Source organism: Callithrix jacchus, chromosome 16 (genome assembly GCF_049354715.1).
Source record: "Callithrix jacchus isolate 240 chromosome 16, calJac240_pri, whole genome shotgun sequence".
Taxonomy (NCBI): domain Eukaryota; kingdom Metazoa; phylum Chordata; class Mammalia; order Primates; family Cebidae; genus Callithrix; species Callithrix jacchus.
In genome coordinates, this window is record NC_133517.1 from 87499818 (window position 1) to 87522633 (window position 22816).

Here is a 22816-nt window from a genome sequence, read left to right on the forward strand (position 1 = left end):
AAGAAAACAATGATGTGCAAAATCTTTATGATAAATAAAATTATTGCATTTAATGTCATTTTCATGAAATGAAAATCACCAAATCCCTTAATATTATATAAACGTAAACAATACCAGTTCAAATTAGAGGAGATATATGTCAACACCAACTTTTGAAAAGAAAAATAAAGCTAAAGCCCTACAATTTGTCTAATTTAGGTCGGGTACCATGGAAACAAAAGAATATTAAAATTATTTATTTTATCATTATGCACACTGAAGGAAATCATAACAGCACAGTTCTTTTCCACCATAAAATTATATACACCATTTATTTAGCTAGAAATACTAGCTTGAGAGGTACTGATATCTTCCATTTTTGATACTTTCTGTACAGCAAACAAATGTCTTATATTTGGAGCATGTTGAAGAAAATACTGTCTCAAGTCTTTTTTGTTTTTTTTTTGAGTCTCAATCACTAAGAGTTCAAGGTAATTTGGGAGAGAATCCTGGTGTCCTGATGAATGTATTAAAATCAAGCAGTGTATATTCTTAAAATACTCTTAAATCCATACAAATGTTGCTTGGGTTGTGGAGCTGAGATTTCTCCTACTGGCATGATAAAATTTGAAGAACATGTGTTATGAAAGTTTCACACCAATTTTGTTTTGTTCCTTCTTCATTAGCCGCTGTGCTTCCTTTTCCATTTTCTTCCTTTGTTGTTCTGCTGCTCTCTTTTCTCTTTCTGCTATTTTCTGCTGCCTGAAAAGAAACATACTTATATTTTTACTTTTAGAAAATAATGGCAAATAAATTCTAGAAAGAAACAGCAGTGCCTTTTTACTATCACCAAATAAAATGTTGAAAGTCTTGAAATCTTCTAATATAAAAATTCCAAATATTTTCAAAAACAGTATTTCTCTCAGTCCTTAGAACATGACTTGTGAAATAGAATAAATTATTATCTCTATTTAACAAATAAGTAAAATGAGGCATAAAGGCTAAGTGACTTGCCCAAAGTCATAGGATTAAGTATAGGGATACGAACCCACATTTTCTGACACCTCTTATTCAGATTATCTCCATTTCATAAAACAGTACTTCAACTGAACCACATCGTTTTCTGGGGATACTGTTCAGAAAAGCTTGATATTGAGCTTGATAATCTCCTGTTATTATAGTAGTTATAAACAGCCAGTTTGTAAAGTGCATGATGAACACAGCTAAACAGAACACACACTCCAAAAAGAAAATGAAAACTTAAGACACACCTTCTACCTAGAAGCTAAAAACAAATTTCAAGATTAATATGTGACTAGCTCTACCAAGGAGAAGAGTGGTGGGTATTTAACCAAATATCGCATGTTCTCACTTATAAGTGGGAGCTAAATGATAAGAACACATGGACAGATAGAAGAGAACAATGCAAACTGGGCCTACTGGAAGGGTGGAGATTAGATGAAGAGAGATTGGGAAAAATAACTAATGAATACTAGGTTTAATGCCTGGCTGATGAAATAATCTGTATGACAAACCCCCTTGATACATTTACCTAAGTAACAAACCTGCACATCCTCCACTTGCACCCCTAAACTTAAAAGTTTTAAAAAAAGAGTGGTATTTACTAATTATATTTTGTGAAATACATATCTCTTCCTTACACTTTCCATAACTGCACTGACCCAGACTCACTCTATCTTTATTGATTGATTTATGTAGGGATTGGAGGTAGGAGTGGGATGATGAAACAGGAGAGAGCAGAGTGAATGTAAGTTGGTCCTGGATATGAAGGGTTAGGGTGTGAGAAAATCATTCAAGTATGCAATGTTGAGGAAGAAAGCTACAGGTCACAACTGGACATGGAATGGGCAACATTAGGTTATATGAAGAAAAATTCAGAGTGGATTATCTATGTCTGGGACAGCTCAATGCTGACTACAATGAGTGAAATATATGTACAGTTCTCAATCATAATTATAAACAGGAGCAGGCAGAGATATGGATGACCAAAATTCAAGAAAGTAGAAAAACTATTTTGGGCAATATTTTGACTTTTGTTATCAATTAATTTCTGAAGAATAGTTATTAAAAATCTTTTTTTCATCACTCTGATCACTTTCAAGAAAAACTAATAATCTGAACTAAAAAATGTCAAACCAGAAGAAAAAGAGAGGTAGAAAAAAAAAATTATAATGGGCTAGCTAGGTTATAAACAAGTAAGATAATGAAGCTTTGACCTGGTTACTAGCTGAAATAATATAAGGGCTGAGGATCACAAACACAAAAATCTGAAATCTGAAATGCTCCAAACTCTGAAACTTTTTGAGTGCCTACATGATGCTCAAAGGAAATTCTCACTGGAGCATTTCAGATTTTAGATTTGCAGATCTGGGATGATCAACCAGTAGTATAACACAAATATTCTAAACTCTCAAAAATTTCAAAATCTGAAACACTCTGGTCCCAAGCACTTTGGAAAGGGATACTCAATCTAGATCAAAAACTAAAGTTCCTGGCAAAAGAGACAACTTAAGATATAGCTACAGACAAAAATACATTTTACCTATCCAGTTTCATGCTGGGAATTATTAAAGTACCAGAATCTTCTTCCTTCGCAATACTGATCGCAGTACTGACAGTATTTTATAGTAGCAATAGACAAAAAGCTCAGAGTTAGAAGATATGAAATGTGGATATACTTTTAAAATGCTCAATGTTCACTCAGGGTCAGTAACAATATACGGCTGCCTCCATCTCTCTTTGGCTCTATCTATATATTTGCAACATGAAGCATGTCTACTACGGATAAACAATCTCACTCTTGCAAGCTGTCCTTAAAGGGTAAACATTAAGTCTTTAACTACATGTTTTCATTTGTTTTGTTTTGTTTAGCGGGTACGAGGATGGAATAAAAAAGAAAAGGTTTTTGTACAATGTTAAGATACTTGTGAACTCATGGCATGAACTCTACAGTGAGTTTACTGGATTTGAAAAGGACAGCCCTTTCCTTTGCCTTTGTGGTTAATGGCACTAGTAATTACTAGAATCCCCGAAATGTCCTAAAATACTCAGACATCTGTATCTATTATTTAATTTAAAAATAATACAGAAGTTTAAAAAGATGACTTATCTTTTTTGATGATCCATGCAACATCCTAAGTGTTACAGTTCACAATTTAAAAAATATTTCCTTTATAAAAGCTATACTGACCAAATAAAAAGTAAATGTTAAAAACTCTCACAATTTTATTGACTGAATTTTGAAATGTCACATCCCCTAACCAGCAAAAAAAAAAAAAAAAAAAGGGACTTGATATGCACCCTCTGCTGGCTGTTCAAGGTAACTGTAATTTATTGACAAAGACAAGAAAGGAAAATACAAAAATGAAATCAGGTTTTTTTGCTGAGAATCAGATAAAGAATAATTTGTTTGCTATTCCTATGGTAAAAACAATCAACTTTAAAATAAAAAAATTACATTGCTGTATTTTAGCATATGATTTTAAAAATATATATAAAATTTAGATACATTAAAATATGAGTTTTTAAAATCAGTAATCGTAGTCACTAGCTCTCTCTTAAATCTTTTCTTTACTCTTTGACTTAATGCAGCAGTATTAAGAACTATGTTTATTGCTCACACACAGAAAAGAACAACCAATAAAAATGAAGATTAAAACTTCCAGAATAGTATTTTTTGTAGAATGGGTAGTTCATGGCTTATATTAGCCAACACATAGGGCTTTCATGGACATCATTTAAGATACATGTACAAATGCAGAGTGTCACATAAGTCATTTTCATTTGACTGTGCAGTGCTGGGCACTATGAGAGACCATGAGGAAATGGAAATAAAAGTTGTAACTTCTGACCTAGAGGAATATATAGTGGTGGCCTACATTTCACAGTAGGACATATCAAGCTTGCATATATCACATATATATGTATATAACCTTATATATAAAACATATATATATATATATATATATATACAAAACCTTTATATATATGCATATATAACATTTCATTTGCCATTAATAAAGCTTTTTGTTCCTATAGTGCTTAAAATTCTCAGTTTCTGTGAAATTTTAATCATATAAAATAGTATCTGCAGTCTGAAATACAAACAAAGTCCATATTATCTAAGAATCAAACGAAGAAAAATATAATATTTGGCAGAATAGGCTCCCTTGACTTTAAACACAGTAGGGAAGAAATCTAGTTCTTCTACTCAGGCTGCAATATAAATGCCACTCAAATACCTCAGAACTTCTTCTGCTTGCCAGGCTGCATCTTCTTCTTCTTCCCATGCATTGGTATTTTCTTGCCAGGTATCTAAGTCACCTAATTCAGACTACAACAAAAAGTAAAATGAAATTCAGAGATTAAAAAAAAATCCTTTCTCCACATAGCTGTGAAAAAGAGTATCTTCACACTTAACTCAGGACCTGTCAATTTCCTGTGTCTTCTCAACTTCCTTGTCCTAAACAAAGTACAAGTGATTTTGCTCTTGGCTGCCTAGAACTGATGCATGACTTTCAGCGCTCAACATTACTAGGTATGTCCAGCTTTCTTCTTTTATGTTTTATGGGATATTCTTTTATATTAAATTTTCTTCTTTGCTGCACCTTTGGAATTAAAAACAAGAGGACATTTCTTCTGTTTCTGTCTCTTCTTAGTAACATGAGGGAGTTAATGATAGAGAGAAGGAACTGACTGATCCCAGACTGAATTAGAAATGCTTGACTGGACTAATCTGTGCTGAGAAGAACTGCAAGCTGAAGTTTAAAAACTAGCACAGTCAGACGGGCATGGTGGCTCACACCTGTAATCCCAGCACTTTGAGAGGCCAAGGTGGGTGGATCACCTGAGGTCAGGAGTTCGAGGCCAGCTTGACCAACATGGTAAACCCCTGTCTCTACTAAATACAAAAAAATTAGTGGGATGGGATGGTGCATGCCTATAGTCCCAGCTATTTGGGAGGCTGAGGCAGAATTGCTTGAACCAAGGAGGCAAAGTTTGCAATAAGCAGATATTGCGCCATTGTACTCCAGCCTGGGCAACAAGAGCAAAACTCTGTCTTAATGCATTAAAAAAAAAAAAAAAAAAAAAAAGAACTAGCAAAGTCATATTCATTTAAGCATATACTTACTATGGACTTTTTATTGGCACTTACTGTCTCAGTCCTAGGCAAAAATGACAAATCATGCAAAATTTATCTGTATTGAAATACTTCTTTTATGTCATGCTTCCTTTTCCCAGTCTTTCTTATCTGGCATCATCTACTGGTCACTACCTCTCACTATTCACCAAGCCAAACCTCTAAAGGTTCACTTTTTCTTCCAAAAACCAATGACCATGGTCATGCTCAACTCTTTAGGTAGGTGTGGAAGTGACTGTGTGTAAAATAACTGGTACTAATCTTACCAATCTGTGAACAGATTTATTTAATATTATACTGTTTTAAATACATACCTGTATAAAATTTTCATTCCTGACAATATATAACACCATACTCTGCTAAAAATTGTTAAAATATTTCTGATTATTTAATATACATTTCTGAAAGTAAAGGAATATTTTTAAAGCTACTGAAACAACCACTGACCTTCACGGAACTGGAAAAAAACACTTTAAACTTCATATGGAACCAAAAGACAGCCCACATAGCCAAAACAATGCTAAGCAAAAAGAACAAGGCTGGAGGCATCACACTACCTGACTTCAAACTATACTACAAGGCTACAGTAATCAAAACAGCATGGTACTGGTACCAAAACAGAGATATAGACCAATGGAACAGAACAGAGGCCTCAAAAGTAACACCACACATCTACAACCATCTGATCTTTGACAAACCTCACAAAAACAAGCGAAGATCCCCTGTTTAATAAATGGTGCTGGGAAAACTGGCTAGCCATGTGCAGAAAGCTGAAACTGGACCTCTTCCTTAGACTTTACACTAAAATTAACTCCAGATGGATTAAAGATCTAAACATAAGACCTAACATCATAAAAACCCTAGAAGAAAACCTAAGCAAAACAATTCAGGACACAGGCACAGGCAACGACTTTGTGACTCAAACACTTAAAACAATGACAACAAAAGCCAAAATAGACAAATAGGATCTAATTAAACTAAAGAGTTTTTGCATAGCAAAAGAAACAATCATCAGAGTGAACCAGCAACCAATAGAATGGGAAAACATTTTTGCAATCTACCCATCTGACACGGGGCTAATATTCAGAATCTACAAAGAACTAAAGCAGATTTACAAGAAACAAACAAACCCATTCAAAAGTGGGTGAAAGATATGAACAGACATTTTTCTAAAGAAGACATTTATGAGGCCAAGAAATGTATGAAAAAATGCTCATCATCACTGGTCGTTAGAGAAATGCAAATCAAAACCACATTAAGATACCATCTCACACCAGTTAGAATGGCGATCATTATGCTGGAGAGGATGTGGAGAAATAGGAACACTTTTACACTGTTGGTGGGAGTGTAAATTAGTGCAACCATTGTGGAAGACAGTGTGGCAATTCCTCAAGGACCAAGAAATAGAAATACCATCTGACTCAGCAATCCCATTACTGGGTATGTACCCAACGAATTATAAATTGTTCTATTATAAAGTCACATGCACATGTATGTTCACTGTAGCACTGTTTACAATAGCAAAGACTTGGAACCAACCCAAATGTCCATCAATGATAGAGTGGATAAAGAAAATGTGGCACATATACACCACGGAATACTATGCAGCCATAAAAAAAAGGATGAGTTTGTGTCCTTCATAGGGACATGGATGAATCTGGAAACCATCATTCTCAGCAAACTGACACAAGAACAGAAAACCAAACACCACATGTTCCCACTCATAGGCAGGTGTTGAACAATAAGAACATGCAGACACAGGGTGAGGAGCATCACACACTGTGGTCAGTTGCAGGGTGCTAAGGCAGGGACAGAGGGGGGTGAAGAGTGATAACGTGGGGAGAAATACCAGATACAGGCGATGGGGGGTGGTGAAGGCAGCAAACCACCTTGCCATGTATGTAACTATGCCACAATCCTGCATGATCTGCACATGTACCCCAGAACCTAAAGTACAATTTAAAAAATAAGAAAGAAAACGAAGAGGAGGTTACCATCTACTCCTATGCAATGCCACTTTATTCTGTCTGTTTGGGAGGAAAATATGAGGAAAGAGCACTGCAGACATTCTCCATTTATCCTATTTACCACTTCTCAACTCTGTAAGTAGTTGTATATTTACAACTTTACAATGTGCTATGTTAGTATTATAATTATAGTTAGGTGGCAAATATTACTAATTCAGTGTGTAGGATTGAAGCACTTTACCAATATAGATCAAATATATAAATAAAGTTTAATTTTGAGATATATAAAATAAAAAATTAAACATTATGCTATGTTATTCAGAGAAGTATCTGTGGTGTTATGTGTTCACAGCATCATGTAATTGCACAGGAATTGTCAAAGTTTGTAATTATATTGATGTGTGTGATCGTTTATTTAGTATCATGTCTCCCCTACTAGAATGCATTTTTCTGAGGCAAAGATCCTTTAACTAATGCCACAAGGCCTGGCTTTAGTAAAAAGTGTTTGTTAATCGATGAATTAAAAACATACATATACATGGGTCCACTGGGGAGAGGGACCTCAGAAGCACCTGTGCAGTTTAAACAAATAAATAAAATATATAGATTGATAGATAGATGTGATTTAAAAATATGTCCACAAATTCTTAGATACTCCTTCCTTCAAGAGGTGGAGGCTTGCGTGTGGGCTGGATTTAGTGACTGGCTTCTAATAAAATAATGTGAAAGTGACAGTGTATCATTTATAAAACCACATCACAAAATGGCATTGTGATGTCACCCTGAGCAAGTAATCTAACTCTCTCTCTTATAACTTACTGAGAAAATCAGCAGTTATGTAATAAAGAAATTCAAGTAGCTTCTTGGAGAGGTGCACAGCAAGGAACTGAGGCTTTGTGCAAACAAACGACATTGATTTGTCAGGTGTGGAAGTGAGCTGTCTTTGAAACGAATCCTTTGACTACAGTCAAGCCTTCAGATGATTGTAGCCCCAACCCAATAACTTGTCTACAAACACATGAGAAAGTCTGAGCTAGAACCACCCAGTTTAGTCACCTGGATTCCCAATCCACAGAAACTGTGTGACATTAATGTTTGTTATTATTTCAAGTCACTAAATTTGGAGTTGTTACACAATAATAGATAATATAATCAATGAACCAAAGCATGCTTAAAACTTAGATAGGGAGGGGTCTAGACACCTGTGCTTTTAAAAAACTTCCAAAGCTGATTCTGACATGCTCCCAAGATTGAGAATCTTAGCTGTCTGCTTCTTTCCAAACTTTTTCCTTTAAAAAGTTTCATTTAAGTCAAACCATTTAAAATTAAGTCATACTTTAAATGAAAATACATTCTATGAAGAAAACAATTTATAACTTACTTTAAAATAATCTACCATTAGGATTAATCTCTCATTTTAATGGTAATCTCTCTGACGTTTATATTTTTAAATAACATTGTGCCTTTCTCTTTCATGTGTACAATGAGATCTTGATCTTAGTATCTAATGTAATTTACAATCTTATAAAAAGTTAGGATGGGTAAAACTCCAGATTAACTTCTCTTGAATTGCTAAACCTGTTTTAAAGTTACAAAAATATAAATACTATGTTAAACTCATTTAGATTTTATTCCTCTGCTTTAAAGGAAACAGAAACAAAACCAAGCCTTTCCCTAGAACAATTAACATACTTACAGACTGATGAATAAAAGGCATATCTTGTGTAGCTGCTAATCTACTAGAAAAACCTGTGCTCCCATCTGGAATGCCAAAATTCAGTGGTTCTCTCTTCTTAATAACAATCTGAAAGATTAATTGAAAAAGAATTATAGGGATATTTTACAAATCACGACATTAAAACAGGCGATCAAAACATTCTGCAATGGCTTAAAATATTTATTTTTAAAATTTACAATGTAAAAACTAAAAAAAAGTGTTTTTTAATAACAATTACTCAGACAATCATGGCACAAATCAGTTACATACTAAAAAAAACTGTATTTCACTTTTAAAAATTAATATAGTCTAATTTTCTTTCTCTCCTACTTTCCTCAGACTCCAAAATACAATTAATCACTTTTAGTTACTATATTAAATAAGAACAGATATCATATCCTGTCGATAGTATAAATAACTCTCTCAGCATATGAAATATCTATGAATACATTAATTCATTCAGGCCAGTAGCATCAAATACACTTATATGATACGTTGGTAGCCTTATTCAAAACATTTCCACTCTAATTAATTTAATAAGGCACTATAGTAATTTACTAGGTCCCTACTGAAAGCAGCATTATATTTACACAATACAAGGTATTCATCTACTAAGAAACTCACTTAAAGGATCCGTTAAAAATATACAATTTAATGTGTTTTAGCATTGAGACATTTGGACAACTCAATAAAAAAGAATGTAAATGTTATCAACCTAGACAATGTAAATATAAATGTACAACTTAAATCAGCTGAGAGGAAGAAGGTGAGGAACAACTATATTGGAAAATGTGAAATAAATAATGACCTAATTTTAAAAAGTGCATCTATCTATCCAACTATATATAAGATATGAAATATAAATATTTTCTATGTTTGAACAAAAAAGTGAGCTTTAAGTGTGTTTTTCTGATACAGCAGAGTGACTAATGAGGTAGACTGGAATAAAGGAGGAAGAAGAGCAGGAAGGGTAGTATCAAGTAAGTATTCATTTACTATAGTATGAATGTCAATGGACAATATCTGTTACTGGTAAATAAGAAATGGCAATATAACCATATTATAGATAGATATGATGACAAACACTAGAAGATATCCAAACAGAAAATTATCGAGTGGCTGCTTCTGGGAAGTAGAACTGGTTAAGAAAAGAGATGGATCGGAAGTCATAATCCCTTCTACATTTTTTGATTTAAAAAAGTACATGTACTATTTTGATAAATAGAAAGGACAATACTCAAGCATTTCAGTTTTTTCATTAATTCCCTGCATCTCTAGGTGATCTTCCATATTCACTTCAAAAGGGATTAAATAATGTATGGATGACTAATATGAACTCATAATTACTCTTAGGTTCTCAGAGTCCTGCATCAGTTTTATAATGGTTACAAACAATAAAATCTGTTTATCAGTTTGTAGATATTATTAATGAACTTGTTAGAACTCTTATCCAATTCTCCTTAGTCTCCATGGCAGAGATTGGAGTCTAGAATCTGACCTATAGTAGGATTTCAACACAAGTATAGATATAAAAGATTTGGGATACAGCTTACAAGAACTATGTCTAGATCACTTGAGCATATAAAATTCTTAATATGACAAAAACCAAACAATTGATAATTAGAAATACGCTTTCTAATAAATGTGAATTTTATCATCTAATTTTAACTATAGGAATTTGAAAGGTAGTTTAATCTTCAAAATCATAAATCTTTAACATACTTTCTGAGTTTTCCTAATAGTTGGTGTCATGTCCTTAAAATAGTCAGGTTCCAGTTGTTCCAAAGAGTTTTGTTGTGTTGCCACATTCCCATTCCCTCCTTCGATCTTTACACTAGTGGGTGCGTCTTCATCCCATGAAGTCCACTCTTCAACATCTGTCTAAATTTAATTGATCGACATTATCAGCCACAAAGGGGTAACCTAATGAAGATCTCATTGATAATGTATTAGAAAAATGGGCTTTCTAAAACACTGTTTTTCACATTTTTTTGACCCATAGGAAAATATACATTTTATATCACATATCGAAACTAGATCAAATGTTCAAAAAATACTAGACATTCTGATATATTCTATTTACTTTATTCTGTCCATTAAAAGACAAAAAACAAAGTAAAACAAAAGCAAATGCTCTGAAAACTGAACTAACATTAAAACCCACAAAAGCAGCACTAGAACTTTTCATCTATGTCTAACCAGATTGATTGATAAAAAATACCAAGCTTCACCATAGGATTTAAATAAGACAAAGTCTCAAAACATGCACTATTTTGGAACAACCCAGAATTATTCAGCATATAAAAATCAATAAATCTCAATTCGCATGGCAAGTTAATCAACAGATACCGATTCCAAAATGATATGTTGTAATTATCTAAGCCTTTAAAATAGCTACTATAAAAATGTTCCAACAAGTAATAGGAAAAACTTGAAACCAATGAAAAAAAAAATAGAAAATGTCAGCAAAGAAACAGAAGATAAAATAAAGAATCAAATAGAATTTTTGGACCAGAAAAATTTACCATCAGCAACAAAAATCAAACTAATTTTATAGTCTACTAATTATTTGCAATCCAGTTTTAAAATATTGTTCTGGAAAAGACACTTATTTAATCTTTAAAAAAAAAAAAAAACCCACTACCTGCTTAGGAACTGATGAATAATCAACTGTAGTTGGCAAAGTTATTTGGTCTCCACTTAATTTCCGTCCTCTGCCAGATCTGAAATAAAAATGAAACAATTTATTTCAAGAACCAAAATAAGCAAAGTAAAAGCACTATGTATAGTAATTTAATTGATTTTAATAATTAAGAGTTACTCATTAATTTATGGTTAAAAAAAAGTCATGAATCAGACATTTTTTGAATGTTTTTTAAATCTTGGACAGAACAGCATAACTGCTTTTTGCCTTAGGATTCAGAATTACAAATAAACTCAGGAGGAATAGAAAGTCAAAAACAAAAATGCAAGGTGGTTTCAGAGCATGCTCCTTGGAGTACAATGGGTTCTGTGGGTAAAGTTCTGGGCCACCTTTACTGTTTTAAACAGGGTAGGTTGGCTTTTACATTTTACACATGGGGTTTCCTGATAAGGTTAACAATTAAGAAGTTTAAAAATCACTGGCTTGAACCAAACAGTAATTTAGTTTTAAGGATTAGTATGAAAAGCACCACATTAAACAGGATATACTATAACTCAGTTGTTAAGAACATGGGCTGTGGAATCTGTGTAAACTACAGTTTTCAATGTTACTTCTATTGTGTCTAGTTAGAATTATCTACTTCTCAGCCTCAACAGGCTCATCTATAAAATGCAGGTATTCAAACCTACTTTGCTGGGTTGTTTGGATTTAATTACGAGACATATTTAAAACTCCTAGAACAGTGTGTGCCTGCTATATAGCAAAACATAGAAAAAATGGCAGGTAGTGGAGATGATTAGTCATTTACTTCACTTCAAATAATCCATAAAGCATTGACGAACAACTAATTGATAAAGTCAGCTATTTTTATTACACATTGGAAGCTATGTTTGTTTAAAGAGTTAATAGAAATGTAATATAGTCTCTTATGAAATTTATGACATAGCCTGTTTTTTCTTTTGGTAGAGATGGGGTCTTGCTGTGTTGCCCAGGCTGGTCTTGAACTCCTGGCCTCAAGCTATCCTCCCATCTTGGCCTCCCAAGGCATTGGGATTACAGGTGTGAGCTACCATGCCTGGTCAAGCCTGGTATTTTAAAATACATGATCTAAGGGTTCTTCAGACACCAAAGAGAAGCTGACCCTAACATAGGGTCAGTTTTCTTTAAAACTGAACATACAATCAATTCTAAATATATATATTTATAATAGAAATTTATAGTTACAATTGGAATGTCCTTAATATTTTTTAAATCAGCAAAATTTCTTACCCTAAAAGTAATCTATATTTAACCAATATTTTAAAAAATAGAAGTACAAAAAGAAAACATCTATACTTCATCACCACTGTTAACACAATACTTTTTTTAACTTCCTGCCTTCTGGCAATTAATACTCATTTTTAATCTTGCTTTATCTGGTGAATTTCTGGCCATTATCCTCCTCATTCTCTATTAATTTGAACACTTAGTTCACTATTTTTTCTACTTCTCAAATCCTATCCTCTTGGGTGATTTCAAGTCAACCACTTAAATTTTCCATTTCTTTCTTGACTTCTCCTATTCCAGTGATCATCTCTACTCTATTTCACCCACTTATTCTCTTGCAATACCCTGGACATTTTTTGTTTTTTAATCCCAGACCACTCTACTTCCAGCAGTAAATTCAATGGCACTTAAGTCTCAAGAGGTTTAGCAGCTATCAAACGGCCATTTAGCCAGAGACTGGAGTTCCCATCCTTCCTTGCAGCAAGGGGGCCATATGACTAAGCTCTGGAGAGGAGGCAGTGAACAAAATTGTTGTGTGCAATTTCTAAATCATGTCTATAATAAAAAAAGAGCTGATTGCTGTCCGTTTTCTCTTTTACTACACCCTCCTTCACAGGATTCTTAGGCCAAAAGAACCACCTAACAATTCCATTGAATAAGGTAGCCCAAAAAACTTAATACTCATGTATCTCCTAACTGCTTAGTAGCCACTGTAAAAAATACATATTTAAAGAAAAGGTAATATTTTTATTTTATTCTAAAATAACCACAATCACTGTACTTATTAATAAAATGTGTGCCTATTGAACCCTGTACAGTTTTTCTTAAGCCTTAGAATAAGAGAGGAGACCATCATTCTTGTTTTTGGTTCTACATTAATTTTGGTGCAGTACCTGCTTTTAATTACAACCTAAAATCCTGGCTTTGCAGATATGTCACCAAAAATGTAAGTAAACAAAAACTTTGCTCAAATATTCAAGATCATCATCATACAAAAATACTGCAGGATTTAATATTGCAAATGTGAACTACCTTGAGTTGAGGTGTCCAATAGATGTTATCACTATGTTTCACTGGAAAATTTAAAATATTCTATGGCATCCCTGTGAATTTCATGTAAAGCCCTGAGGTGCCTCAGCACACATTTTAGAAATCATAGCTTTTGAGTATGATCATGTGACAAAACAGAAGGAAATGAAGTTTACAGATGACGTCCTAAAGCAAATGACTTACCAGCCCTTGACTACATGCATATTCTGGAATGTTACTTAAACAGACAAAATAAATTTTTGTTGTTTTTTTTTTAGGATTTCTCTTTTTTAAAAAAAATATAAAAACAATACAGACAGAAATATCCATTACTAATTTCACCTAACGACTTTAAAACATTCTCATAATGAAATAATTAAATATATCAAAGTTCTGTGATGATTATAATAATGAAAGTTGGTCTATTTCTAAATAGTATTAAGCAAGTAATTTTAGTGAAAGGTGTAAGAATTTGAATGAACAAAAACAACTGAACCTCTACTTTCTAAATCTGAAGTAGAGGAAAAGTATTTTAAGACGACTAGGAATTAATGAATAAATACTGCAATCAAGATATTCAACTTAAATATATTATGTCCTATCCATGAAATCTGAAGTTTTGGAGGTATCCAAAACCAGTGAGGAGATAAACAGATCAACATAAAACTTATTTACCTGCATATTAATCTCTTTAGGAACGATAATACTGTTGCTAGGCAAGTACAAACTTTAAATAACCGAAACTGGGTGATGGCCATGATGAGAATTGAAACCTGTGGAAAAGGCACAAAACAATAAAATGCGTTAAATTGATTTGAAAAGTCATACTCGTGTCCTGAAAAGTCCTATTATGCACTAAGAAAAATCTAAAATATTTTGTTTTTTTCTCTAGACAATATAAATATAACACTGCAAATGTTAAAATTATAACATAAATCATATTAACAATTCAAAAACCAGGTTTTGAGTTTTAAATGGCTATAAAGAAAAAACTCTTCATTCTAAGTGGTTTTTGAAAATAATTTTACCTAAATCTATCAATAGAAAAATTTATAATTCAAAAAAATCAAAAAAGTATAAAATAGTATATATTAAATCTTTGTGTACCTTTTAAAGTTTGAACCACATAAATATAATACTATTTAAAATATTTTAAATATTTTTACTTGTAGACGGATATATTTTCTTATATCCATTTTACAGATTAGGAAATTGAATTAAGAGAGGTCAAATAACTAGACCAAAGTCACACAGCTAGTAAACTGAAAGTTACCATGGAGCTCATTTAGTCCAGTGGTTCACAAATCTGGGCATCTATTAAAGAAATGCCAATACCTGGGACTACCTCTTATTAAATCATATATTCTGAGGGGCAAGGGCTGGTCATAACCAATAAAACAAGGAGATAAAAACTACTCAATTGAAAAGGCAGCAGGAAACAAAGAAAAGGGAACAAATAAGAGATGGGACAAGTCAAAACAAGATGACAGACCTGAATCTAACCATATCAATAATCTTAATAATGCAAATGGTGTAGCATTCTAATAGAAAGGCAGAGATTGTTAGATTGGATAAGAAAGGAAGACCCCCTCCATCCTGCCACCAAGAAAAGTATTTCAATAAAAGGACACAAATAGGTTAAAAGTAAAAGAATAGGAAAAAATATACTATACTAGCACTAATCACAAGAAAGTTGAAGTGACTATTTCAATGTTAGACAGATTATAGTGAAACTAACATTACCAGGTATAAAAGTAGTCATTTCACAGTGATAAAAGGGTCAATCAATAAAAAGTACATAACAATGTAAAACGTGTCATTAATAACAGAATTTTGTCAATATAAACAAGAGGGTTGACATTATTAGTCAGCTGATATTAAAAGGATACTAGAGAACTATTACCAATACCTTTGTGCCCAAATTTACTTGACAAGTGAGATGAAATGGACAACTTCCCTGAAAGAGACAAATTACTAAAGCACAAGAACAACAACCTGAAAATCTGTATATTTATTAAAGAAATAAATTTGCAGTTATAAAAATCTCCAAGGCACAGATGGCTTCACTGGTAAATTCTACAAAACACTTAGGAAGGAATAATATCAATTCTATGCAAACTGCCAAGAAACTGAAGGAGTATTTCCCCAACCCATTGAGGCCAGTATTACACTAATACTAATCCAAAGATTTTACTAGAAAAGAAAACTATTAATATTCTATGAATCTAGATACAAATCTCATTAGCAAAATCTTAGTAAATTAAATCCAGCAATATATAAATGGATACTACATTGTGGAAAAACTGGCACTTAGTTTGCAAATGTTGAATTGGTGTAGCATTTAAAAATCAAATGTCATTGACTATATTAGCAAACTAAAAAAGAAAAGCCATAAAAACATTATCAATAAAGACAGAAAAAGCCTTTGACAAAACATCCATTCCTATTTAGAAAAAAAATGCAGCAAAATATAAGGGAACTTTCTCAACTAGATCAAGAACATCTATGAAAAACCTACAGCAACATGAGACTTAATGGTGAAAAAAAGTAGATACTTTTTCCCTAAGACCATGAACAACACAAGCATGTTTGCTTTTTCTGCTTTTAGTCAACATCATAGTGGAGGTTCTGGCCAGAGCAATCCAGCAAAAAAAAAAAGAAAGAAGAAAGAAGAAAAAGGGAAGGGAAGGGAAGGGACGGGAGGGGAGGTGAGGGGAGGGGAGGTGAGGGGAGGGGAGGTGAGGGGAGGGGAGGTGAGGGGAGGGGAGGTGAGGGGAGGGGAGGTGAGGGTAGGGGAGGTTCATATTCTGGTTAGAATATTATTTAAAAAGTCAACACCATGATTATCTTGTATTGATTATCTGTTACTTTCTGGAGAGCCAACTTCCATTAGGAAACTAAGACAATTAGTGATAAGACACATATTTCAGAACTTCTCTAGGAACAGAAATCTGATTTCACAATAGTATTTCAATATACTGTAATATCTATCTCTTATTAATATATAAAAAGCATTCTTCTTAGTGATTAACAAGTAATAACTTATTTAATGCTCACAACAACCCTGGGAAGGACTGGAAGCAAGTACTATTTTGTCCTGACTTCAGATAAGAAAACTAAGACACTGAGGGGTTAAGTAAGCTGCCCAAAGACAAAGAACTGATAAGTTATAGAACTGGAATTTAACCCAGATAGTCTGGTTGCAGTGTTTTAGAGTCCTTAAAGATCACATTCATATTGCCTCTCTATGATTAAATAACAAGATACATGTCTTTATGAAAGAGATGCTACAGGAATTGAAAACTAAACCATGGCAGTGATAGGAATAACGATTCTAAAAATGGTAAAACTGGTATTGTTTTGGTAGCCTTTTTTTTTTGAGATGGAGTTTCGCTCTTGTTACCCAGGCTGGAGTGCAATGGCGCGATCTCGGCTCACCACAACCTCCGCCTCCTGGGCTCAGGCAATTCTCTTGCCTCAGCCTCCCGAGTAGCTGGGATTACAGGCATGCGCCACCGTGCCCAGCTAATTATTCGTATTTTTAGTAGAGACGGGGTTTCACCATGTTGACCAGGATGGTCTCGATCTCTTGACCTTGTGATCCACCCGCCTCGGCCTCCCAAAGTGCTAGGATTACAGGCGTGAGACACCACGCCCGGCCCTTTGGTAGCCTTTTTTTTCGAGACACAGTCTTGCTCTGTTGCCCAGGCTGGAGTGTCGTAGTGTGATCTTGGCTCACTGCAACCTCTGCCTCCCGGGTTTAAGTGATTCTCCTGCCTCAGGCTCCCAAGTAGCTAAGACTACAGGTGCCCGTCACCACACTGGCTAAATTTTGTATTTTTTGTAGAGATGGGGTTTCACCATGTTAGCCAGGCTAATCTAGAACACCTGACCTCAAGTGATCCACCCACCTTGGCCTCCCAAAGTACTGAAATTGCAGGTGTGGGCCACCACACCCAGCCTTGGTAGCCTTTGAAACATGGTTATTATTTCCAAATTTTTCTTACACATTTTAGTCACCTATACTATAGGTGACTATATTTGTATTGCATATATTTACCCTAATAATCACTAATTAAAAACATTCTTAAGATTAGTTTTGGCATAAGTTAAAGTTGAATACTTAAATAACTATGACAATGCTCTAAGAGTCTCAAAACAAACAGAAAAGAGGGAAAAAAATCTGTTAGTCCACGAGAGATAGTCATTCTTCCACTGTTGAGAGGTAGAATAGACCACATGTTAAATCAAGTCGTAAGAAATACAAATGCAAACACACATGTATGTGCACCTGTGCACACACTTACTGGAATGACGTTTCTGATCAGGAAATCTCATGTTTGAGGTTTTCCTTGACTTTCCTTTGTCAAATGAGGAGAATTATTAAGTATTTAGAGTCATGATTCCTGTCATTGGAACAGCTAGACTATATGTTATCCAACTTCTTAAATTTTCTAAATGAAGAAACTAAGACACACTGAAGTTAACAGTTCTGCTCAAGGTGAAACAACCAGCTAATAACAAAATCACAATTAAAACAGACTGGCCTCTCAATCCATTAGTAAAACCTTTAGAAACAATCACAACACTTGATTAATAGAATTATTTAGAGTACTAATTTCTTAAAACAAAAAGAAGAAACATATAATAATTTGATATTTTTCCAAAATAAAAAAGCATAAGCAGTATATTTGGACTTAGGTTCTGCACATACTTACTTTAAAAAGGATAAAACCTAACTCAATAATTATCATATGACCACATTAAAGGGACAGCTATATACTCCTTAAAACTGAAATGCCAAAAGCACCCTATTAAATTTCACAGTACTGCCCAAATTCTTTCTTATTTCCACTGTATTCTATCTAGCATAATTTATTATCTCTTATTGGACTACTGTAAAGTCTTCTTCTATCATTTTACTCTTTCTGAGAAGCAACATTTCTTATTTTGTATTATGTTTATTTCGTTCTTTTTTTTTTTTTTTTTGGAAATGGAATCTTGCTCTGTCACCAGGCTGGAGTACAGTGGCACAATCTTGGCTCGCTGCAACCTCTGCCTTCTGGGTTCAAGCGATTCTTCCGCCTCAGCCTCCTGAGTAGCTGGGACCACTGGCGCATGCCACCACACCTGGCTAATTTTTGTATTTTTAGTAGAGATGGGGTTTCACCATGTTGGCCAGGATGGTCTCGATCTCTTGACCTCGTGATCCTCCCGGCTCAGCCTCCCAAAGCGCTGGGATTACAGGTGTTAGTCCTACGCCTGGCCCTATGGTTATTTCTATACCTTACTTTGCCTTGCACAACCCTTCTCCAGAGTATTTTATTCATTTGGTACCTTCAGTTACCGTTTGCAAAGTAAGACTTGAAAAAAAAGTTTGATCGCTTCATTATGAGAATGATCTGAAAAATTAAGATGGTGAATAGCAGCTTCATTTAAAGCTGGTTTGTTAAAAACAAAACTCTCAACCAAAAGAAAAGCAAACTTTCTCAAATGAAAATTAGCCCAAATTTTCAGAAAAATTATAAGGAAAAAAAGCCAGAAAAGAGACTACAGAACATGTGGTACTTGGCAGGTAAGGGAATAAAAACCAAGAAGATATTCTATCAGGATGCTGTAAACAAAGAAGATGATATTTACCATTTAGGACTGTCAATTTTAAGAGATACATGAATGAAGAGTTGAGAATAAATTTCATATACAGCCCCGGTAAACATAGCCATCACCTTTCCAAATATTGTTAGTGTCATCGTTTAATAAATATTTGCCAACTTGAATGACTTCTATAGTAAGTGGAAGTAAAATTTAAAGGTTTTCCCCAATAAAAAACAGAAACTCAGTCTTCTAGTGATTGCAGAATAGAATTCTCTCCCCAGCAATCAAAAATATCCTCATTCTGTGGAAAATTTTCTTTTGTGATTAATAAAAGAGGAAAACTGATATTCATTGACTGTCTGCTATGGACCAAGCACTATCTAAATGTTAACTCACTTAACTCAAAAAGGCATCTTATGAGATAGATATTATTATCCTTGTTTCACAGAATTAAACACAGAGTAAGCATATGTTCTCAGGTTCCTACATCCAATGGCTTGATTTAAACCTAGGTCTATTTAATTCAGAAGCCAAGAACATCTCATTAACAATGAGTATTCTTAATAATTCAGTGATACTACCACTTCCAAGATAAATTTTCCAACAAGTTGCACTAAAAAAGGGAAAATGTGATCATGCCACACTTTGATTTTATAATTACACTAACTGGCAGGCAGGAATATCCTTGGGCACCTGTGTTTACTCAATGTTCTGATTCATCTAAATGAATATATATTAGCACCTACTATGTTTCAGTTGCTACTCTGGATATGGAAGCTGGCAAATACTATCAACCCTGTATGAGAAACCATGCATTCGCTCTTAAGTGTCAACAGCTTGCCCATAAACTTACTCCTGAGTAATGCAAGAAACTAAGGAGTCAGGACCTCCACCAGTCTTGCTCATTCTGGTATTTACAGGTCTCAACCAAAGCCGGGCACACAGTAGGTACTCAAATGTTTATTGAATGGAAGGAAATTAACATTCCTTGAGCACTTGAACGTTCAAGACAATGTTCGATCACCTCACTGGAATCCTAAGGACAACCAAAAGAGGTAAGTTTTTCACTACTCCAGTTTAACAGATGAGGCTGACAGTGAGACTTAGATTCGCTCACCCAGGATTTAAAGAGAATGACCCCAATGCCCAAGGCTCTCCCCATATGATAATATTCTACTTAAGAAACCTTTTAATTGTGTACACATTGCTTCAATGTGATTTTTGAAATGCCCTCTAGATCATCAATTTGATAATTATCTTGGGCCACTTTACACTTTGGTTGCTTTAAAACACTGTAGAACTGAGCGATGTTAATATAATCTAATCTTAACATTAAATTTCCTTAAAAATTACAAAGACAAAAATTTGAGGTATAGCAGAATGAGATTCAAAACTATGAAGCAATGTATCCTCATTAAGGCTTTTGAAGAAATGACATATCTAGGAAATCAACAGGAATGAGAGTTCTACCATGTTCATTGAAAAAAATTTTCCTACAATTAAAAAAAAAGAATGCTACATTAGAAACTGATAGATCAAATGTATTGTATCTCTTCTTGTTGAAATTCTTGGTAAACTGCTAGACGTCCTCTCAAGTAGCTTCAATATATCATCATTCATAGAACAAGCCAAGCCAAAATCCCTGTCAGTACACACTAAACAAGTGCTTATTTCTAAAACTATTTCCGAATCTTTTCACACCGAAATTTGAAAAACCATATGATCTAGTACAGTGCAGAATATCCTCAAACTGTAACTCTGCAGTGGGTTAGAAAATGCCACAAAGCTCCCAAAATAAACTTTACCTGAACTCACTTAAATTTGAAAAATAAAGGTTTGGCAGCAGCAAGTAAGAGAAGGGGAAACAGAAGCAGAAGTGTGAGCGCGGTAGTAAAATCGAACATTCTGTACCGTGTCTGGCAACCGGGTGTCAGGCCTTCAAATCTGTGACACCACTGGGGCGGTTAGGAAGGCGGAGTAAGGTCTCCTGAATAACTCAAAAGGAAAGAGTTTCATAACTACGGTGGTTTCATTTCAGATTACCCACGTGAAATTGGTTGACGAAAAAAAAAAAATCATACCCACTGCACAGATGAGAAAAACAGGAGAGTTTTCGGATTATACAAGCCGACGCCTCGCGCCCGGCGTGACGTGAAACGCTCTAAGTTGCTGGAGCTGGATGCCAGGTGGACTAGGATTTAAATAGTGGAAAAATCGGCCTGGAGAGGTACGAGGCCTGTAGACGGAGGGCAGTAAGGTCGCGCAAATTTCCCTGAGGAAGGCGGCTTTGGAGGCTGGGTGCTTTCCGGGCCGGTACCCCGCAGGCCGGTCTCCCACGCGTGAGCGGGGCATGACGAAGGCTGCACGCCCGGGTCCCGCTCCCAGTCGCAGTTTTCTCACCCTAGAGGTCACCCTCACCCGGAAACAGTACGCCAGAGCAGCGGTGGGGGGTCTGGGGAGGTCGGGTGGAGGGGCAAAAGGAAGGTGGGAGGGCGGGAAGTACAGAATCAAGGCGAAGAGCCCACGGCGAAAGGCAGAAGGTGCCCCAGAGGCTAGGGCTGGGGTCGGGGTGGGGGTAGGGAGAGGAAAGTCCCTCGCAGGCACGCGCGAACCGCACACACTCACCTGCCCCTCCCCCTCCCCGCCCGCCCGGCGGAGGCTCCGAGCTGCCGCGGGCCGCGCGCGCGCGCACAAGGCGCGCTCACGGGCGCTGCCAATCTATTCCTCGAGCTCGCGCTTCGCCTGTTCACTCCCAGCCCCGCTCATTCAAAGCCGGGCGCGAGCTCCGTCGCAGCCAGCTTTGCCGCCGCGCAGCTGCCATGGCCGCCCCTTCCTCGGGAAGCCCGCCCCCAACCCCTCCTCTATCCCCGCCCCCTTCGCCCTCCTTTAAGGTGGCTCTCGGCCGTCTCCAGGCCCTAACTTCTGCACTCCACCCCACGTCCTGGCTGGCCCAATGGGTGAGAGGCTACGGGTCGGACGTCGGGACTGGGAACCAATGAGCGACGGGAGCGGGGCAAGCGGAGACAGGCACGCCAGGTTCGGTGAGGGTAGCTTTTTGGGACCGTTGCGCGCTGTTTTGACTGTTTCTTCTCGGAGCGCCTGGTTATGCCAGACGTCCCGGACTTTCTCCTTCCAGAGTGCCTCCGCTCCAGCCGAGCCTCTTTATTTTCAGCCCACAGAATCCCTCTGTCAGATGCAACCAAGGAAAAGACTTTACTTTGCAACAAATGAGGGATCTCTCTGTCTCACGAAGATTTGGACGTGGCTAGACAGACCCCCTCCCCTCAGGTGTTTTGCCACCTCAGAGATGCGGAATAATGAGTTTCATTCAGGACGCAGCCTCCTCCTAGTAATTTTTAATTGAATTTTGTTTAACTAGATATTAAGAAGTGGCACTTCACCGTGTCCATGCGTTTGTTCCTCACACGCACCTTGGATTTGCCCTTCTTTCAACCTGA

General features: G+C 35.6%; 2 protein-coding genes across 7 annotated transcripts; both read right to left on the reverse strand.

Annotated features, from left to right (window-relative positions):
* Window positions 1-24: 24 nt before the first annotated feature.
* Window positions 25-22194, reverse strand: EBAG9 (estrogen receptor binding site associated antigen 9). 6 transcript variants are annotated; one of them, XM_035277194.3, is made up of 9 exons: window positions 21440-21784; window positions 21270-21345; window positions 15673-15720; window positions 14439-14536; window positions 11469-11547; window positions 10547-10705; window positions 8804-8911; window positions 4242-4333; window positions 25-741 (listed from the first exon to the last, which is right to left on the reverse strand). In XM_035277194.3, exons 4-9 carry the CDS (start codon window positions 14519-14521, stop codon window positions 621-623), a joined length of 642 nt encoding a protein of 213 aa, XP_035133085.1. In that variant the 5' UTR covers window positions 14522-14536; window positions 15673-15720; window positions 21270-21345; window positions 21440-21784; the 3' UTR covers window positions 25-620. The 6 variants fall into 6 exon arrangements, with proteins under 6 accessions (XP_035133085.1, XP_054102285.1, XP_008981592.1 ...); XM_054246310.2 differs by lacking the exons at window positions 21270-21345; window positions 21440-21784 and adding an exon at window positions 21984-22194; XM_008983344.5 differs by lacking the exon at window positions 15673-15720.
* On the reverse strand, window positions 22105-22194 carry EBAG9UORF (uncharacterized EBAG9uORF). The gene has a single exon (XM_078353286.1). The coding sequence runs from the start codon at window positions 22177-22179 to the stop codon at window positions 22105-22107; it is 75 nt and encodes a 24-aa protein (XP_078209412.1). The 5' UTR covers window positions 22180-22194.
* Window positions 22195-22816: the final 622 nt, after the last annotated feature.

Excerpts from the sequence above, each read along its gene's own strand:
- EBAG9 (XM_002759293.7), bottom strand. The coding sequence starts at position 14,521 with ATGGCCATCACCCAGTTTCGGTTATTTAAAGTTTGTACTTGCCTAGCA. Across the intron at positions 11,548-14,438 it reads CTAAAGAGATTAATATGCAG|ATCTGGCAGAGGACGGAAAT; the intron begins GTAAATAAGTTT and ends TTTTTATTTCAG. Across the intron at positions 742-4,241 it reads CAAGCAGAAGAAGTTCTGAG|GCAGCAGAAAATAGCAGAAA; the intron begins GTATTTGAGTGG and ends GTTTCTTTTCAG.